The sequence below is a fragment of the Nicotiana sylvestris genome, chromosome 4 (genome assembly GCF_000393655.2).
Source record: "Nicotiana sylvestris chromosome 4, ASM39365v2, whole genome shotgun sequence".
Lineage (NCBI taxonomy): Eukaryota > Viridiplantae > Streptophyta > Magnoliopsida > Solanales > Solanaceae > Nicotiana > Nicotiana sylvestris.
Window position 1 is genome coordinate 176,001,371 of NC_091060.1, and position 20,717 is coordinate 176,022,087.

General features: G+C 36.8%; 2 protein-coding genes across 2 annotated transcripts; both read right to left on the bottom strand.

Moving 5' to 3' along the window:
• Positions 1–9,158: 9,158 nt before the first annotated feature.
• Positions 9,159–9,923, bottom strand: LOC138890564 (uncharacterized). The gene has a single exon (XM_070173959.1). It carries the CDS (start codon positions 9,921–9,923, stop codon positions 9,159–9,161), a length of 765 nt encoding a protein of 254 aa, XP_070030060.1.
• Positions 9,924–10,576: 653 nt separating this feature from the next.
• Positions 10,577–12,647, bottom strand: LOC138890565 (uncharacterized). Its single transcript, XM_070173960.1, has 3 exons — positions 12,610–12,647; positions 11,767–12,484; positions 10,577–11,314 (listed from the first exon to the last, which is right to left on the bottom strand). Exons 1-3 carry the CDS (start codon positions 12,645–12,647, stop codon positions 10,577–10,579), a joined length of 1,494 nt encoding a protein of 497 aa, XP_070030061.1.
• Between the last annotated feature and the right edge of the window lie 8,070 nt (positions 12,648–20,717).

Genomic DNA, 20,717 nt, shown 5'->3' on the forward strand with positions numbered 1-20,717 from the left:
AAGCACGCCTCAGATTTTTCAAAATTGGGGACTTCGTGCTTAAAAAGGTGTTCCAATCTGCAAAAGCTGTTAACTCAGGAAAGTTAAGTCCAACATGGGAAGGATCATACAAAGTCCGTGGCATTGCGGGAAAAGGAGCATACCAGTTGGAAACAATGGATGGTAAAGTTTTACCCTCACATTGGAATGCTGTCCACTTAAAAAGATATTACTTTTAAGAAAGTACCTACGGTCAGGTATCATCATGTTAAAATTTCTCTCTTGGTTTATTAATATTTTACTAACGATTTTAGATGCTAGGCAAAATATCCTAACTCGTGCCAAATGATGAGTCACAACCTGCAAGGCAAAATGGAGTATTCTTAAATTCCTAGCCCAGGGTTACAATTAATCTGATGGAAATACACACGAGTTAGGCAGTCTTCATCTATAATCGCACCGTCGAGTCCCGTATATCTTTCTGTTTCAGGAAAAGGGCCAAAGTAAAAGAAATAAACAAGTGCTCGAGGCTTCATACTTCACCGCTCAAACACTTGGGGGACTACATATTATACACAGATAGGTGCAGAGAAACAGATACGAGTATCGAACAAAAATCGGCCACAAAGAAGCAAGTGTTGAGAAAAAGTTACGAAGTCTTCAGCATTCATGAGAACAACAGAGTCATCTCTCAAACTCATAAACAAAGTCACCTCTCAAACCCTTCTTAACATGTAAAGATAGGGTCATGACTATGTACTGAAACAGGTTATGAAGAAAAACCTTGTTTATTTTATGTTATTTACAAATCTGTTACAAGAAAAACAGTTACGAGAAAAGTTGTAGATGTATTGTAATACATGTAGCAGTCAAACACTTGTTAAAAGTTTATGAATGAAAACTTGCCAAAGTTGTTTCATACAAAACGTGTGTTTTCATATTACTTTCATCGTATATTTACACCATTATGAAGTTGAGACGTCTTCTTCATTAAGTGTGGATAAAATAAAAGGGCCCTCTTTTATAAGCCTCATGTCAATAAGTCATGGGAAGAATCATAAAGCATTTTCAAAGGATAAAAATGCTAAACTATTCTATAAGTCCTAAATAAGTAAGGAAAAGGCAAGAGTAGAACACATTGAAGTACTAACAAAACTTCTTGATATAATTAAAAAGACTAAGTAGAAACTTAGTCAATAAAAGTTTATACAAGTGCCCCATTATGATAACTGGGGACTTTCACCAAAAAATCCTTTAAAAAAACTAAGGGATAAAACCATCATTCAATTGAGGGGGTTGTCACGGAAGCTTCAACTTCCACAGACTGGGTTGTAGAAGTTTCACCCTCTGAAGCTGGAATAGCAACATTTTCAGGAACTTCAAGGGCAGGAGAAGGAGTATCAGTTCCTCATTTAAAAGTTCTTCTGTTCCAGGAACTTCAAGGGCAGGAGAAGGAGTATCAGTAGACTGTTGGCTTTTCTCGATGGTATCTATGACTTTGGCCAGTTCAGACTGCAAGTCAAAACCTTCTTGAGCAGCTTCCGTCAAAGCATCACGACGAGAATTCAGGAAAGCCCAACTCACTTCTATGTTAAAATTTTCCTCTAGAAGTCCATATTCCTTTTCCCACATAGCAAGATCGTTTTTTAAAATTTGATTTTCAGCTAAATGGGAATCAAGGGAAGCTTCAAGAGAAGCATGAGAACTCTTCAAGGCATGAATCTCGTCAGAAGAAGTCTGTAAGTCAGCCTGAGCTTGAGTCAAGCTTTGCACTAACTCTCCTGCATATTCTTCCTTTCTAGCCAAAAGTGCCTTCAGCTCTCTAACTTCTTCACTAGCTCTGGATAATTGTTCTGACAAAGAGCATTCCAAAAGCTCTTTGTCTCTTTTCAATTGGCTTGAAGAGGCTTTGACGGTTGCCAGTTCAGAAGTTAAACCATGGTTTTGCTCCAGGAGATTTTTATCTTCTTGCAACTCTTCTATGGTCCCTTGAGCATTTTCGAACTGCTCCTTCCAATTGGTTGCTTCAAGTTGGGCTCCCCTAGCTATTTCCTCAGCCTCGTGGACAGACTTTTCAGACTCACGAGCTTTTCTTTCCAGTAAGGAAATTCTTCTCATTAATTTTGTGCCAATAAGGTTATCCTACAGAGGTAAGTCATGGAAATGAGAGATTGAAGATAATTTAAAAAAAAAAACTTGTTGGTAGAAATACCTTCAAAGTAGAATGAACTACGTCATTCATCAAAGTTAAGCAGTTATGGCTCTCCATCTTCTTCTTCTCGATATCTCCAATTAGAGGTTCGAGCCAAACATCGGCTCTGCCGGTCTTCCTCAGGAGGCTATGATTGGCAGGAACCTCCAAAGTAACACTTCTCATTGTCATATTTCCGCTGCTAGAACCTGTCTCTGTATGATGAACAGAGGCAAGAGGAGCAGCAGAAGGAATGGAGGGAAAATATGTAGAAACCAACACCGGAGCGGAAGCAGGTGCGGTCGAAGCAGCCAAGGGAATAGATATAGGAGCGGTAGAAATTGGCAAACAAACGGAAGTTGTCAAAGCTGGTAAAGAAACACTTACGGCTGGCAAAGGAATGGAGGAAATAGGAACAAATGAGGAAAGAGGAGCTTCATCAAAAATAGGTCCGAGCTCGCCACTCCCGAAACCACTGTCAAAAAGGTGCTGAAGTGACTCATTATTATCCCTTGGTTCAGCATCCTCATCAGATTGAATCAAAACAGGCTCGGTGGCGGAGGTACGAGCAGGAGTGTTTTCAATTTCATTATCAATGATTATTCGTCTCCTGGCCCTTGGCCTGGTAATTAGGGAGGTACCCTCCTCTTCTTCTTCAGAACTTTCCTTTGTAGCTTTTCTTTTAGGCAGCAAGGCTCGAGCCTTATCTAAATCCAGAGCAGCATTCGCAGACATGCGAATGGCCATAGCTACTTCAGCTGTCATTCCTCTAATGCCAAATCCTGATTAAAGAATGGATATACATGATTAAAGTTGAGGAAAAAGTGCTTAACATGTAAAACAAAAAAAATTTAAAAGAGGGGATACCGTGTGTTTTGACTTTCCAGCCATGTAAGGAAGAAATTGATTTCCAAGTTCTATGCTCCTTAGAAGCAATCTTCAAAAGTGAGTCTACCCAATCACGAAAGTTGGGAATAGGTTCCACATCTCCCATGGTTGCTACAAAAAACCAAGAAGGGACGAGATTAAAAAAACAATTTTCTTTTGAAATTCTCAAAAGTAAGTACGGTAAATAAAAGGAAACCTACGTTCAAAATTCCACTTCTCAGGGAAGGGAATATTTGTTTCACCAATCAAGTCCACTGTACGGACAACAACGTAACGAATATACCATCCACGATCTTTATCATCCTCAGGATTTACCAAAACCTTTTTGCTCCTTGCAGTTAAGGTAAAAACCCCATGGCGTATTAAGTTAGAATGGTATAGATGAATGAGGTGAGAAAAGGTGAAATTGACATTGGCCTTGGAAGATAAATATCTCAAACAAGCCACTGTTCTCCACACCAATGGACCGATTTGGGCCAAACAAATTGTAAAGAAACGACAAAAATCGAGAATAACTGGGTCAATCGGAGGATTGAAACCTAAAGTGAAGGGGTAAGTGTAAACAGAAGAATACCCACTTCTAAAAGAGGAAATTCTTTGATTTGGGGAAGGAATTGACATTCGGAGACTATCCTTCCAGTTACAATCTCTTCTTATGGTGGGGATTGTAAGTTCGGTTACTATTGTTGGGTAAGTATCGGCTCTTTCTAAATTTTTAATTTGTTTTTGAAGAGACGTTTTGTCATTTTCAAAAGACAAATCGCCGGGAACTATATCATCAACTGAGGGTTCTTGAGAAGGATCAAGAATTTCCCTACTCTTAGAAGAAGGGGCTTTTGGGATAGAACTCCTTGAAGAAGAACCAGAGGAGCCGCCTCGCGCAGATTCTAACCCTGTTCGAAGCCTACTTCCTACGCCTCTTCTATGTCTAACAGGGGCGTTGGGGAACTGATCTAGAATTGGAACTTTTTTACGGTTAGGGTTTGAAGAAGACATTGTTAAGAAGGAAGTATGTGCTGAAGATTTGTGAAGAAGACAAAATTATGTGTAAAATGGGAACCGTCAACTTTTTAAAGTATAATGATGAAAAGCCTATAATAAAGGCAGCTATCACTTCGTAAATAGTGAAAGTGAAGAAGTCTCGAAAAAGAGTATGAATAGTGGAATCAATTAGAAAATGACACATGGGCAGAACATTAAATGGAAAAGACTGATAAGACGTTAGTACTGTCATGAGCATTAATTACGGTAAAAATTCCTTTTACATGAAGATCCACTTCCCAATTATTTAATTGATAAAAAAAATGGAAAGTGGGGGGACTATCTGTATTGGGAAAAAACTGAGTTTATATTAAAAGATGATGTGGCATGACACGTGGATTAGTTAAATGGTCAAAGCGCAGCAATTGACTAAGAGGCACGGATGGAAACAGCCACGGGAAGAAGAATTTAAATAGGCACGAGACAACGTATAGATACGAGTCTCGTACCAATTTAAATTATCTACAGCCAACGGATAGAAGGCATTGAAAGCAAAGATCTGGTGACAGAAAGGAGTCCAAATTCATTATTAAATACTTGATACGTTATGAAGTCGGTATTTAATAGGAATGATTGTATAACGGCTTATTTAATATCATTTATTACTCATGATTATATCATTAAAGATGAGGCTTCATTCCTTTACTTAGAATTATCTATAAAAGGAGAAGTATCATCATTTGTAAGGACACGGGATACTATTGAGAATTCATTGAAATATACATCTATTTGCTTCTTTACCATCGTTCTCAAGAGTATTTTATTTTTATCTCCTGATTATCAGTAACCCGAATTTCTTTTTAGCTTTGACCAAAGACTCAGATTTTTGGTTAAACAGTATCTCCACTGTCTGGGCTAGCAACTTGCACGACTTCTTGTCCTCTCGAAGAGATCGTCTCTTTTCTCTTTCGGTAATTCCTTGATATCTTCGAATATTTATTGTTACTTTCTTCCTGAAATTTTCTATCAAGTGCTCAAGAAAGTAGCAAATTCGAAGTGATTTCAAAGAAAAGTATCTGCCTGAAACGTTGCTCATGTTGGCAAAAAAATATTACTTCATACAAGACAATGTCACTGCTTTGAACAAGGATAAGGCTTTACACCATCTCAAATAGAAGATTTTACTTTTATCTGAGGCAAAGATCATTAATTTGTCTGAGCCAAAGATTTATTTTGTCTGAAGCGAAGAACATTATATCGTCTGAGCTAAAGACTTCATTTTATTTGAAGCGAAGACCATTATACCGTCTAAGCTAATGACTTCATCTTGTTTGAAGATTTAACTTCCTTTTATCTGAGGCATAGACCATTACACAGTCTAAGCCAAAGATTTTTCTTTATCTTAGGCAAAGATCATTACACCATCTAAGCCAAAGATTTATTGTCTGAAGCGAAGACCATTACACCATCTGAGCTAAAGACTTCATTTTATTTGAAGTGAAAATAATTACACCATCTAAGCTGAAAACTTTACTTCATCCGAAGCAAAGACCATTACACAGTCTGAGCCAAAGATTTTACTTTGTCTGAAGCGAAGACCATTAGACCGTCTGAGCTAAGGACTTCATTTTATTTGAAGCGAAAATTATTACACTGTCTAAGCTGAAAACTTTACTTCATCCAAAGCAAAGACCATTACACAGTCTGAGCCAAAGATTTTACTTTGTCTGAAGCGAAGACCATTACACCGTCTGAGCTAAGGACTTTATTTTATTTGAAGCGGAAATTATTACAATGTCTAAGCTGAAAACTTTACTTCATCCGAAGCAAAGACCATTACACAGTCTGAGCCAAAGATTTTACTTTATCTGAGGTGAAGACTATTACACCGTCTGAGCCAAAGATTTTTTTATTTTTCTCTAAGGTGAAGATCATTACACCATCTAAGCCAGAGATTTTCTTTATCTGAGGTGAAGACTATTACACCGTCTGAGCCAAAGATTTTACTTTGTCTGAGGTGAAGACCATTACACCGTCTGAGCCAAAGACTTTACTTCATAAGAGGCAAGGTATATTATACCGGCTAAGCTGAAGACTATATTCTGCAAAGGCAAAGACAACCATCTAAGCTGAAGACTTTACTTTGTCCGAGGCTAAAACCATTACACCATCTAAGCTGAAGATTATATTTTGTCCAAGGCGAAGACCACCGAAGATAATTTATAGAGTCTAACTTGCAGATTTACTTTACCGCCAAAAAGATTTGACCTTTTGGTGCAAATGAACGAAAACTCGTCCTCATTTCGAGATGCAAGTATTAGAGATTGTATGAAGCATGAAAAAAAACTGACCACCAAGAATATCTCTTCAATTTCAATCTTCATAGGTAATTTTATAATATCCTTTATATAGATATGTTTCTCCTTCCCTTTTTTTTTTTGCAGGTAGAAGAAGAAATTACTTCCAAAGATACCACTTTAGTAAAGATAACCTCACAGTTGAATGAATTTTTTTTTACTTGGAGATATGCTGAAGCTTCCAACTAAAGAATTGAAGGCCATATCAATTTGAAGATTTCAAGACTATTATGGGGGCTTCTTATTGGCTTTCAGTTGAAGACTTGGTGCTTGGAAGAATTTAACTTGCAGATTTCAACTTGAAGACATGACAGACTTGAAGGCTTCTACTGGAAGACTTAGTAGATTTAGAGACTTCAACTTAAAAATTTTGCAGAATTGAAGACTTCAACTTTTGGCAAATTCGAATGCGTCAACTTGATTTGGTGAATTTGAAGACCTTAACTCAGTTTGTGGACTTCCCAAAATTGAAGATTTTAACTTGAAGATATGTCGAATTCAAAGGTCTCATCATCACTTAGCAGATTTGAAAAACTCAGAAGACTTGGTGGACTTGATGACTTCAACTCGAAGATTTAGGTATATTTTAAGAATTCAACTTGAATGTTAAAATATAAGAGTTAAACTTGAAGATGTAGCCACTTTGAAGAATTCAACTTGGAGACGTGCCAGACTTGGATAGTTGAAGACTTAGCGGATCAGAAGAATTTAACTCAACTTCAACTTGAAAATTTAGCATGCTAGAGACTTCAAATACTTCATATAGAAAATATGAAGAATTCAACTTGACGACTTAGCAAATTTGAAGAATTCAGCTCAAAGACATGACGACCTTGAAAACTTTGCAGCCTGCTAAAGACTATAATTGTCTCGAAGGTACCAATCTCGGTGAAGAGGATTAAGTCATTATGCAATTTATAACAAGTGAGTTTTTTTAATACTTTATGGATTTGAAGACTTGGCGGACTTGAAAATTACAACATTAAGACCTAGAGGGCTTGAATACTTTAAATTGATGTTGTAATAGACTTGACAAAATCAACTTGACTTAGAATTGGAGCCTTCAACTTGAATATTTAGCCTTTTATTAAAGAAACTACAATCAATCCATCAAAGACCTCAATTTGACATGGAGGGCTTTCCCCCATTGAGCCATCAAGATAAGATAGAGATTTCAACGAAAGAATACATGTACACCTAATTTTCAAGTGTCAATCAAGTGAATTATATTCCATCGTACCTCATTTGAATAATGCCTTAGGTAATATGTATTTTTGAACTCATATGACTGAACTTAGAATGAAACTCTAAGCTGCCTACGTACCTCGGTGAAGAGGATCAAGTCATTCCGTAGTTCGAAATAGGTGTTTTTTTCTTCTTTTTTTTGTGTCTTAACTTTTTCCTAGGCTGCCTCTTTCGAGGTTTTCAACCTATCAGAGTTTTGCCTAAGCCGCCTCTTTCGAGGTTTTCAACCTAGCGGACTCTTCTTTTTTTGATCGTGCACAGTTTATACTCTTGCGGGCTAGGAGTAACATGCAATTTATGCTCATGCGTTAAGGAGCGTATTTGTTTTCTTTAAGGATAGTATCTCTTCATAAATTTCCCATTGATGGGGCCAATCCGCAAACTTTCTGAGTCAACTATCTTGCAAGTGTCACTTGAGTACACCTCTTGTACAATATCTGGTCCATCCCACTTAGCAGAGAATTTTCCCCCAGATCGACGAGAGGTAATAATAGGCCTTTTGACTACAAGAACTTGGTCACCCACTTGGAAAGATTTAAGGCGCACCCTTTTGTTAAAAGACCGAGACAAGCGAGCTTGATAACATTCAAGGCTTTGTTGAGCTTCCAGCCTCTTTTCATCAAGAGCTTCCAATTCTTCAAGGCGTAACCGAGCATTTTCTTGATCAGTGAGTCCTTCTTGAATGGCAAGCTGCAACGATGGGATTTGACGCTCAAGTGGAAGGACTACTTCAACTCCATAAACAAGTGAATAAGGAGTTGCTTGCGTTGGTGTGCGATATGTGGTCCTATATGCCCAAAGAGCTTCTTCCATTCTCTTATGCCAATCTCTCTTAGACTTAGAAACAACCTTTTTCAACAGGTTGCAGTGTGTCTTGTTAAATGCTTCAGCAAGTCCATTGGCAGTAGCATAATACATGGAGGAATTGCATTGCTTGAAGCCAAAAAGATCACATATTTTATTCATCAATTTGTTATCAAATGGATTACCATTGTCCGTCAATATATATCGCGGAATGCCAAATCGATAGATAATATTGACTCGGATAAAGTTAGCTACATTTTCCTTCTTTACTCCCTTAAGAGAAACAACTTCTGCCCACTTCGAAAAGTAATCAGTTGCGGCCAAAATATATAGATGTCCACTAGAAGACTTTGGCAATGGACCAACAACATCCAAACCCCAAGCCTCAAATGGCCAAGAAGCAACAGTTGGGTGTAATACTTCAGGTGGTTGATGTATGAAGTTAGCATGGAATTGGCAAGGTTTACACCTTCGAGCATAATCTAAACAATCTTTCACCATGGTTGGCCAATAATACCCATTATTTTTATGTGAAAATGAAGTTTTCGCCCAGATTGATGCACACCACATACTCCAGAGTGTGCTTCTTGCAAGGCTTGAAGGGATTCATCAGTCCCCAAACAACGTATGAGCACTCCATCAAATGATCATATGTAGAGTGTATTCTTGTAATAAAGAAAACGAGGGGCTCTCCTTCAGATTTCCGTTTTCCTTCAAGGATTTTCCGGCAATATACCGTAACAAAGATAATCTATTAATGGTTGTCGCCAGTCTTTAATTTCAACCTCAAGAGCAGAAGCAATATGCTCAACTTCGCTTTCTTCTTCCTCATAGTCATTTGGTGGAGGGACTACCCATCTTTGGCAAACGGCGACTTGTGTCTGATTAGGCAAAGATAATGTAGAAGCTAAGGCTGCTAATGCATCAACTCTCTTATTTTCCTTTCTCAGCACGTGTTGAATAGTTACCTCTCCAAGCCAACTTACCAATCTTTGAGCATATTTGTGATATGGCACCAACTCTGGCTTCTTGACCTCATAGCTACCCAAAATCTGATTGATCACTAACTTGGAATCTCCAAAAAATTGTAATTGCAATTGTTTGATATCCACAGCCATTTCAAGCCCAAGTATGAGTGTTTGATATTCAGCAACATTATTAGAGCACCGTTGTGTCAGAGTGAAAGAATAGGGCAAAACTTCTCCTTGAGAAGTGATAAACACTATTCCAGTGCCAGCTCCTTCACGATGTGCAGCGCCATCAAAATACATCTTCCAAGGAGGCTGAATTTCTATGACCATTGCATCTTCATCAGGAAATTCATCAGATAACTCCCAATCATCTAGAATCGGATGGTCAGCTAGGAAGTCTGCTAATGCTTGTCCTTTTACTGCCTTTTGAGGAACATACACAATTTCAAATTGTTGAAACTGGAGGTAACACCTCGCTAATCGATCACTTAGGACTGGTTTAGACATGACAAACTTGATAGGGTTCGCTCTTGAGATGAGTCGCACAACATGAGCTTAGAAGTAATGTTTCAGCTTTTGAATAGAGAAGACAAGTGCCAAACATAACTTCTCAATAGGGGAATACTTGAGCTCATTTGGCGTCATCATCCTACTCAAGTAATAAAGCGCATTTTATTTGCCTTTATTGTTTCCTTGAGCAAGAAGCGCTCCTACTTATCTTTCTTGTGCCGAAATGTATAATATTAATGGCTTTCCAGGTATGGGGGCTGCCAGTACTGGAGGTTTCATCAGATAAGACTTAATGCTTTCAAAAGCATTTCTGCAAGTTTGGTCCCATTCAAAAGGAACCCCTTTCTTCATGAGGCGACTAAATGGTTGGCATCTTCCATCCAGATTAGAAATAAATCTTCTAAGATATGCCAACTTACCCTGCAAGATTTTTAATTCATGAATATATTTAGGCTCGGGCATTTTCAAGATAGCATCCACCTTAGCTTGATCAATTTTTATACCTCGATGTCGAACAATAAAACCGAGGAACTTCCTAGAAGTAACTCCAAAAGCGCACTTCAACGAATTCATTCTGAGTTGGTATCTCTGAAGTCGTTCAAATACCATCCTCAAATCTTGCAAGTGATCATCTTTCTTCCTTGACTTTACTACCAAGTCGTCAACATAACACTCCACATTTTATGAAGCATGCCATCAAAAATATTTTGCATGGCACGTTGATATGTAGCACCAGCATTCTTCAAATCTAAAGGTATTACCTTGTAGCAGTATATACTTTTAGGGGTACAAAAGGCAGTAAGTTCTTCATCCTCCGGTGCCATGCGAATTTGATTATATCCAGATGAACCATCCATGAAAGACATCGCCTCATATCCAGTTGTTGCATCAATCATGAGCTCAGGGATAGGAAGAGGAAATTCATCCTTAGGACAAGCATTATTTAGGTCCCTAAAGTCAACACAAACTCGGATTTGGCCATTCTTCTTTCTTACAGGGACGATGCTTGAAATCCATGTAGGATATTTAACTTCACGAACAAAACCAGCCTTAATAAGCTTGTTAACTTCGGTTTCAATCAAGGAAACCAGTTCAGGTCTGAAGCGACGTTGTGCTTGCTTTCGAGGACAAGCACCTCGTTTGACAGCAAGATGATGAACATCGACCTTGGGGTCTAAACCTGACATTTCTTTGTAGCTCCAAGCAAATACGTCTTTGAACTCCTTAAGTAGCTCAATATATTTGCTCTCTTCATCACCAGTTAGAGAGGCACTTATATATGTGGGCTTTGGATCTTCAACTACTCCGAGATTGACTTCTTTTAGTGCATCAACCGTTGTCTTCACCCCTTCTTCAAGCTCTGGTGGTGCATCTTTAGCGTCTTCATCCTTTTAAGGATCACCATTATTGAAAGATATGCGATGACATACATAAATATCAAGGCACTTTTCCTCGATTTCCATATAGGGTGAAGTATTTTGTTCATCACGAATGGTGATATGATATGATGACCCCACACTTTCTTCATCTTCGTCCTGTTCCTTAGTGTAGACTATAGTATGAGCCTTTGTTTTGAGGACTTCTCCACACGAAACTATATTTTTTGTCTCTCGCCTCATTCTAGAAGGAATCAGACTTGGGTAGTTTGTGGTCAAAATCTTCTTTTTAAGGGAGATAGGTGCTCCAATCCTTCCATTACTTCCACGACACTTGTTTTCCTTCTTCAGTGGTCCCAACCTATTAAAGACTGAGGTCCTTGGTTTCGTAAGTCGGTCAAACACAAAAGGCTTGTTATTAAGCGTCGTAGATACTTCTTTAGTAGTATGTAGTTACAACTTGCCCTTTTAATGGAGATACGAATTATTGGGGGTTGTTTGTAACCAAATCCTTCATGTGATTGCTTCAGTGGGTACCCTTTCTCCATCATCATCTTTTGAGTAGGGTTTGAAGGTTTAGGCGGGAGCTTTCCCAACTTGGATGGTTCGTTGTGATCATATACAACTTTTGCTAACAACTTGTAGGCATCTGGGTCAAAGCCCTCATCTGTGTGCTTTGTAGGAAGTGCTAGATTTAGAAGCGAATTGTGGCTTAATGATTTGACAAACCCTTTAAGCAACTTTGTAGACGATTTAATTGCATCAATTCGCTTGATAGGAATGGTCAAGTCTCTTAACACCTTATCTTGTAATTCAAAAGATGGATCTTCGACCTTCCTTGCCTTTGGGACATAGCGAAGAACATGAGTCACTTTCTTACTTGAAGATGCCTTATTCATCTTGTTCCTATCATGAAGCACCTGATCTTTTTCAACTGTAATATTTTCCTTGCTAGTTGTGACATCAACCCTCTTTGCAACACTTTTGGTCAATATCACATCATCAACCTTACCCACCTTTGAGACATAATTCTTTAAGTAGAATTTTGTATCGGCAAAGTATGATTTAGCCTCGGTAAAGGGCTTATCATCAACAACTATCTTCTTTCCGACCCCATCTTCACAGTATTTCAAGCATTGATGGTAGGTGGATGAAACTACTTTGTTCTCGTGTATCCATGGCCTTCATAACAAGATATTATAAGAGGTTTTTGCATTGATCACGTGCATCCATGCATTCGAATGCAAATCTCCTATATTTATTTCCAATTTGATAGCCCCTATAGCTCTTTACCCCCTTGATTGAACCCTTGAATCATCAAATGACTTTCACATAGTTCATCCATCGGTATGCCAAGCTCTTTGACAGTACGAATTGGGAAAATATTGATGTCAGGCCCATCATCGATCAAGATTCTACTTATTCTCTATTCTCGCACAAAGCCAACCATAAATAGGGGACGATTATGGTGGGTTTCACCAAGCAAAAGATCATCATTGGTAAATGTGATTTTTGTATCACCAATGTCCACTTCTTCAGAATTTCCAATGAGTTTTTCAGGAAAGGGAGGTGGCAGCAATGATGGACCCTCCTTCTTTGTCTCTTCTTTATCTATCTTACAACATGAGGCCTTGATATATTCATAGGAAGCTTGCGAGTGTAACCAACTTGGGAGGAATTCTTCCAATGTCACTGGACGACGTAGCCTTTGATAGTGATTCTCCGCCATTTTTGCTTTCTTCCAGTTCTTCTTTATCATTTTCTTTTGGGGTCTTTTCACCATTTTTACCCTAGTCAACTGCTTATTTGTTTCCCTTTGTAAATTTGTCTTGTAGCGTCTCCGCCGAGTCACAAGAATCCAACCTGTATCATCAGTTTGATTATCACGTGATTTCTCTTGAGATCTTTCCTCCACTATTAGTTTGTATGCCATAGGGAGAAGCAATGGTTTGCTCACATCGATAGGTTCAAAATCACCAAATTTAATCATATTTGGTGATGATGCAGTTTGGATGTCATCACATTCATGTACTTCGACAAAATTGCAAAGGACAAGTGAACCAAAAATGAAAGAGACTTGATTCGAACTGTCTTTCTCATCCTCAAGCAAGATTTTTCCTTCAGCGGCAAAGTCCATGACTTTCTCCTTGAATACAAAGCACTTTACAATAGGGTGGACAATCAACCGATGGTACTTGCAATAATTTGGATTATTAGCCTTTCCAGCTTCGTCTGGCCACTTCATTTCGGGTAACTCGATGAGTTTCAACTCAAGGAGTTCTTCAAAAATTGTTGGGACATAGGAGTCCAAGAATGGATATTCTTTCGAATGCATTTCCTTCAGAGTTAACTTTCAGCCAACTTTATCCTGTAAGGATGTTGTCTTCACACTTTGCTTCTTACTCAATTTTGTAGTGACCTTTAATGGCGAGGCATTAACATTCATTGATTCCTTGCTCTCAGATTTCGGCAAAAACTTGCCTCATTTATTTATTTCCTATTTATCCTTCACTTTGCGAGGTTCATAAACAGGTGGCCCTTGATTTCTGCTTGAAGACATACTTAGCTCTATATCATGAGCACGTGTAGCCAATTCTTCAAAAGACATAGGCTTGATACCCTGCAGGATGTAGCGAAGTCCCCAATGCATTCCTTAGATACACATTTCTATTCCAGAAGTTTCACTAAGTCGGTCTTTACAATTAAGGCTCGCATTCCTCCATCGATTGAAGAAATCAACAACTGGTTCATCCTTCCACTGATGTGTGTTTGTGAGTTCAACCATGCTTATGGTTCACCTTGTGCTATAGAAGCGGTTGAGAAATTCATGTTCAAGTTGCTCCCAACTATCGATAAAACCAGCCTCGAGATCAATATACCAATCAAAAGCATTTCTTTTTAAGGAACAGACAAACTGCTTGACAAGATAATCTCCATAGGTTCCAGCGTTATTACAAGTTTCAATGAAGTGTGCAATGTGTTGCTTCGGATTTCATTTACCATCAAATTTTTGAAACTTTAGGGGTTGATAACCTGCAGGCATTTTCAAACTATCAATTCTCGCAGTGTATGACTTTGCATATGCGAGAGAAGACTTGGATACAACATCGTACTTATCTTTGATGGTTCCCATAATGAAGTCTTTCAATTGGTCAATGGAAATAACCCCGTCATATGAAATCTGAAATTCTTTAGGAATCGTTGTTTGCCTTGCAAATGAGTCTCCCCTATCTTGCATCATTGGGAGCTTTCCAGGTGCATGACTTGAATCTCCCTCTATCATGCTTTCAACTCTATCTGTTAGCTTAATAATTTGATTATCTTGATCTTGCATATGCTTCATTAACCCTTCAATTGCTTTTGTTAAATTTGTGAGTTATTCTTCAACAGTTGAAGTATTAGTCACCATCGCTTGGATAACCGTCGTGGATGGATGGAGCAAAGCACGGATTTTCTCTTACACCATACTTTGAATGGAACAACTCACGTGGAGTGCTTGGAGCATATCCAGTGATCAAGACATCATCATCGCCCTGTGCGATGAGATTCTTAGATCTAGAAGGGCTAAGTAGAGCCAATGTCTTCTCAACAATTTCAGCAATGTTCGCTCCGTCTTCCAATTCAGTTGGAAATGATCTTTCGCCCTTTGAGGATTGAAAATCAAAGATAGGAACCGATGCAGATGGCATTTGAAATGATTTTTATCCCAGCAAGTTTGCTTTGTTCCTAGTAACATGTCCTACGCTTTCCATAGTAGCATCCAACAAGTTTTTCACATCAGATGAAAACTTGGAATCCGTAGCCTTAACAGTAGTGAGTTTGAAGTTGATCTTCTTAGGAGCCATTTCCGTGTTCTTGAAATTTGGTAATTTGAAGAGATGAGAGGTAGAGATTGTCCCACTGGGCGTGCCAGAAATTTGTAACAACAAATTTTCGCGTCGAGAAAAATAAATAATCAAGACTTGGAAAATTGCATAACAAATGTAGTATTTGATTTCAATAAAATGAAAGTGTTACAATCCCTATGGTATTCATTTGATTCTTCAATAATGTAAAGTTTCTTAATGAGCTTGACTTTGATTTGATTCAAGGGCTTGTAAAGCTTGGTCTTGAATCTCCTTCCTGAACTTTAATTTGGGTTTGATCACGAACAAGTAATTTGATCTTGAACGCCTTGGTATTTGATTTGGCTTCGTTCTTGATCTTGAACTTGAACTTGAACTTGTAGCTTGAGTGCTTGAACTTGTAGCTTGTAGAGAAATCTACGGTGTTTGATCCACGAGCTCTCTGCTTGATTCTTGTTATCACTTCTAGTGTCTTCTAGCTTTATGAAGACCTCTATTTATAGTTGTAGGGAGTGATGTGGCTCTGCGATTTGATTGGTCCGTTTGAACTGACCAATACCATCCAGACACTTGGCATGATTTAATTGGCTCATTTATTTGGCTTGGATTGCCACATTACTTGACACATGGCATGATTTCATTAGCTCATTTATTTGTCTTGGATTGCCTTCATTAGCTCATTTATTTGTCTTGGATTGCCACATCACTTGACACATGGCATGATTTCATTGGCTCATTTATTTGTCTTGGATTGCCACTTCATTTGACATGTGGCATGAGCCTGGGCTTTAAGACGGGCTACTAGCCATTTGGACTTTGGGCTAAGGAAGTGGGCTTATCATTTAATTTATAATCCAATTAAATGGACTAGTCCAACACATATATGTTGGGTTTAAATAATTAGCTCAATTTACTAGTCACTATATTTATTTGGACTAATATCTTGAATTAATATAGTCCAAATTATTTTATGAATTTAAATCCAATAAAATTTAAATGCTTACACCTTGTGTATCCCATTTTTAATCCAACAAATTAAATATTTACTAATAAAAGTATATCCATTGAATAACTCTTTTATGATTTAATATCCATACTATAGTCTCGTTATTATAATCACAGCATATGTTGTTCCCTATAAAGTTTTACCAATTGTCCTTTTATTGGACAATTGTTTAATAAATGACCATTTTGTTATATATATATATATATATATATATATATATATATATATATATATATATATATATATATATATATATATATATATGTTATATTATGGATGTTCATTTAGTACTCCGTTATAAATAAGCTTCTTGAAGAAGCTTATCCATATGGGAATCCACCGTAAATATATTTATCTATTTAGTACTCTATTGGAAATAAACTTCCTGAAGAAGCTTATTACTTCGGTACCCGGTTGTGGATAAACATTGCTCTCAGTAGAAGATTATCCATATCTGGTATAGTAGCAGCTTACACGGTAGCTTTAGTAGTAGCTTACACAGCAGCTTACACAACAACTTCCTTTCTTCTATAAATAGAAGAGATTTCAGTTCATTATGTACATCAGTTTGAATTCAAATAATATATCAGTTTCTCTCTATACTTGTCTTTACTTTACGGTCTTTATTTTATAACACGTTATCAGCACGAGACTCTGCCATCTCGAGCAAATACTTTGAAAGTATCAAATGTATGAATTTTCTTTTTGTAAATAATGTCAAATCTTTCTAAACGTGAATTTGTAGTATTGGATATATCGGGCAAAAGCTACGTGTCTTGGGTGCTTGATGCTGAAATTCATCTTCATATGTTGGGTCTAGCAGACACCATCAAAGATAAGTTATGTGTTTTACTTGCTATGCATACTACTGCCATTAAAATAAAATAAAAAAGTACTTAGGAACCTAGTAAGTGAGCCATAATCATTGGACGAGATTCTGGAGCATTTTATGAATTTTAAAACACTATAATTTGTATATCTTTATGTTCCATTTTTCACTTACTCGTTTTCGAATTAAGATTTTAATTTTACTCTAGAAGAGTAATATTGCATAGGAAACTATAAAGTGGATGACATTGTTAGATCCATTTATACTCCAGCAGAGTTTGCAAGAAATATACAACCACCAGAAGTAGTTATGTTTCGTATATCTCATTGTAACTAAATTTTTGTTAACCACCAGAAGTGGTATATGCCTATGGCCACCAGAAGTGATAATTTAGGCTTTCTATGGTTACAATTGAAGATAAGCTAGAGAAATATTCTCTATAGTACATGCATGCCTCGATTTGCTCCTGAAGTAGCATTATCGTAAAAGAGCTTCTAAGATATCACACGATTTGTGATGAATGCGCGTTCAAATAATTATGTTTCGTTCCCTGAAGGATGAGAATTTTTGATAAATATTAATCCATTTCCTGAAGTGAATGTGACAATATTAACAAAGCTCGTAAATATGAGCGCGCTACTAATGTAAATATATTACAATTCACCTCCAGAAGAGGTAATATGATTGAGAGAATATATACTCAATATTTCATATTTTAAATTTGTTCCTTAAGTAGTAAAACAATTGAATTTTTCTCCTGAAGCAGGAAAATATTATGAAAGTGTGTCTTTTTGTGCTTAAATAAAATAATAAGCTATTCAAAGTTATTTTTGAAGCACATTTTCATTCCTTGGAATGAATGAAGAAATACCACAACTCACCTCCTGAAGAGGAAGAATAACAAAGGATATAAATCTTGTTTTTGTTGCATAAAGATCATTCTCGCACGTACCCGTTGTACGTAAAATATCTTGGAAAATTTTATTAAATATCATTTCAAGGCAAAAGTATTCTTGTAGAATACTTTCTACTACAACCACATCAATATATTATGGTTAGTTATTGAGCTCCCCGAAGGAAATAACAACTCGTGTATCTTTTCTTAAAGGACGCAATGACTATGTGATTGCCGCATTGATACAAAATATTTAGATGTTAATGGTATTTCTCCTTGAAAGAGATATTTGTCACGAAGTTAGTAGTAGAATATTAAAATGCTTGATTTTCGTCATTTATAAATTTAGAATTAGCTTTGTATTGTCTATTTGATTATGATTTTCTCTCATGACACCAAAAGTGTTTGAGCAATATTTGGTAGTACAAAATTTATCAAAAGCTCCCGAAGAGCTATCTGTTTGTCTAGAAGACATATGACACCAGTAGTGTCCGATAAATATTAGATTGTGGATAATGAATGAAGGTTGTTGAAGAGCTTATATATAAATATGTCATTCATATTATATTATTATGGTCAAAACACATGTTGTAGTAAACTTGAAGTTTACTAATACAAATGACAATCATACTGAGACTACAAATGATTGAAAGATTGAAAATCTTCATGTTTCCACAATCATAGGGGGTAAATATGTATATGAGAAGTTACTCGCTTTATTTTTTAATTTGTACTACATCATGTATCACAGTAAATCAGAAGTTTACTAATGCAAAGCAGCTACAGTAAATCAGAAATTTACTTATACAAAAGTAGTCGCAGTAAATCAGAAGTTTACTAATGCAAAAGTTTGTGCCACAGTAAACCAGAAGTTTACTAAGAGATAGCACATGCTATGATAAACTTGAAGTTTTCATTTGCCATTTTTAAATAAGCTATTTGAAAATTCAGATAAGCATATACTGAAGAACTAGATGATTCATCAAGAATTCTCTTGTGCTACTTGTTCTCATAATAAATTGGTTATACCGGCTAAAGTTAGGACTAAGACCCCTGAATTCTGAAATATATAAAAGGTGAATATGCGCCTATTCACCTATCATGTGAACCACTTATAGATGCATATATAAGATGGTTACATGTGTGTTCATTCTCAGCCTGCAGTTTGACATTTGAAATTGCTTTTCTCAACTGAGAGCAAAACTTTTAGATTATGAAATCAAGACAGTTCATCTTGATAATGCTGGTTTATATCCAGGTTGGTTTAGCATTGAATACCTCCTATTAATGGCTAAAATATTGCTTATGAGAACAAAGTTTCATGTATTGGTCTAAGATTTTCTAAATTGCATATAGCAGCACTTGTATGCATCAAACCAACAATATATGATAAGTCCTCCCCTCACAATTGGTTTAGATTCAGAAACCAAATATTTTTACTATCTTTTGATGTGTGGTATATGATTAATTTCTCTACCACAATACACAAAGATATGTTTCCCAAAGAAGATTGGGGATATATGTTAGTTTTTCTAATATTTGGGGAATGAAATAAACAGCTGAAAAATATGCTATATGAATCGAATTATTATTAATATGATCCTCACTTAGAAGATAATTCAAGTAAAATGCCAGAAGTATTTGCTGATCCAAAAATTAAATATCATATTTCAGCTGCAAATGCTCCTATTAAAATTTAAAGTCCATAAAGGATAAAGTTTACTGTACGCATGAAGTGTGGTAGACCAATCGGTTCCAAAGGTAACAATCCTTGAAAAATGATAAGGAGCTAATGATCAAAATGATCATAATGAGGAGGAAATGAGCTCTAGAAGAGCCCACGACATAACATTTCATGAAACTCCAGAAGATGTTCAGGCACCTAAAAATAAAGAAAGTGATGAGATCTCAACAAGTTATGTCGCTTGTGAACCGATGCAAAATGATCGTCAACAACATATTTGATATAATGTAGTGCACAATACTGTAAAATATTGTGAGGATCAGACTAGTAGTCCAGACACCTGAAGATGTCATGTCATTTAAATGCGAGTTATAACCTATATGACTCATTTGATCAAATCTCTACAAAGATCCCTGAATGGTTTAAAATACCTGAAGCACATTCAAAATCTCAGGAAATGTACTCAATCAGATTACAAAAATCTTTGTACGGTTTAAAGCAATTTGGGCACATATGTTATAATCGCCTCAATAAATATTTGCTGAAAGAGGGCTACATAAATGATGTTACTTGTCCATGTATTTTTATAAAGAAAATGGCTTCAGAATTTGTTATACTTGCTGTTTATGTTGATGACATAAATCTGGTTGGAACTCCAGAAGAGCTCCAAAAGGCAATTGAACATCTTAAGAAAGAATTTGAGATGAAAGATTTTGGGAAGACAAAACTTTGTCTTGGTCTGCAAATTGAACATTTAGCAGACAGGATCTTTATCCATCAATCTGCCTATACAGCAAGGGTCTTAAAACGCTTTTACATGGACAAAGCCCACCCATTGAGTACACCAATGGTTTTTCAATCACTTGAAGTGGATAAGGATTTGTTCCGACCTCCAGAAGAGGATGAGGAAATCCTTCGTCCCGAAGTACCCTATCTCAGTGCAATTGGTGCAATAATGTATCTTGCTAATGCTACAAGGCCTGACATAGCATTTTCTATTAATTTACTAGCAAGATATAGCTCTTCTCCTACACGGATTAATGATCCGTTCTTACCTCCAGAAGAGAATGATGAACCCCTTGGTCCAGATATACCCAAGTCTCTACAATGTACTCTTTTCCCCTTGCTCGGGTTTTTCCCCACTGGGTTTTTTCCG

Coding starts and splice junctions, on each gene's coding strand:
- LOC138890564 (XM_070173959.1), bottom strand. CDS start 9,923: ATGTCTAAACCAGTCCTAAGTGATCGATTAGCGAGGTGTTACCTCCAG.
- LOC138890565 (XM_070173960.1), bottom strand. CDS start 12,647: ATGGATGAACTATGTGAAAGTCATTTGATGATTCAAGG. Junction 12,485..12,609: donor AGTCATTTGATGATTCAAGG/GTTCAATCAAGG, acceptor CTTGTTATGAAG/GCCATGGATACACGAGAACA. Junction 11,315..11,766: donor TTCGTATCTCCATTAAAAGG/GCAAGTTGTAAC, acceptor GATCCTTAAAAG/GATGAAGACGCTAAAGATGC.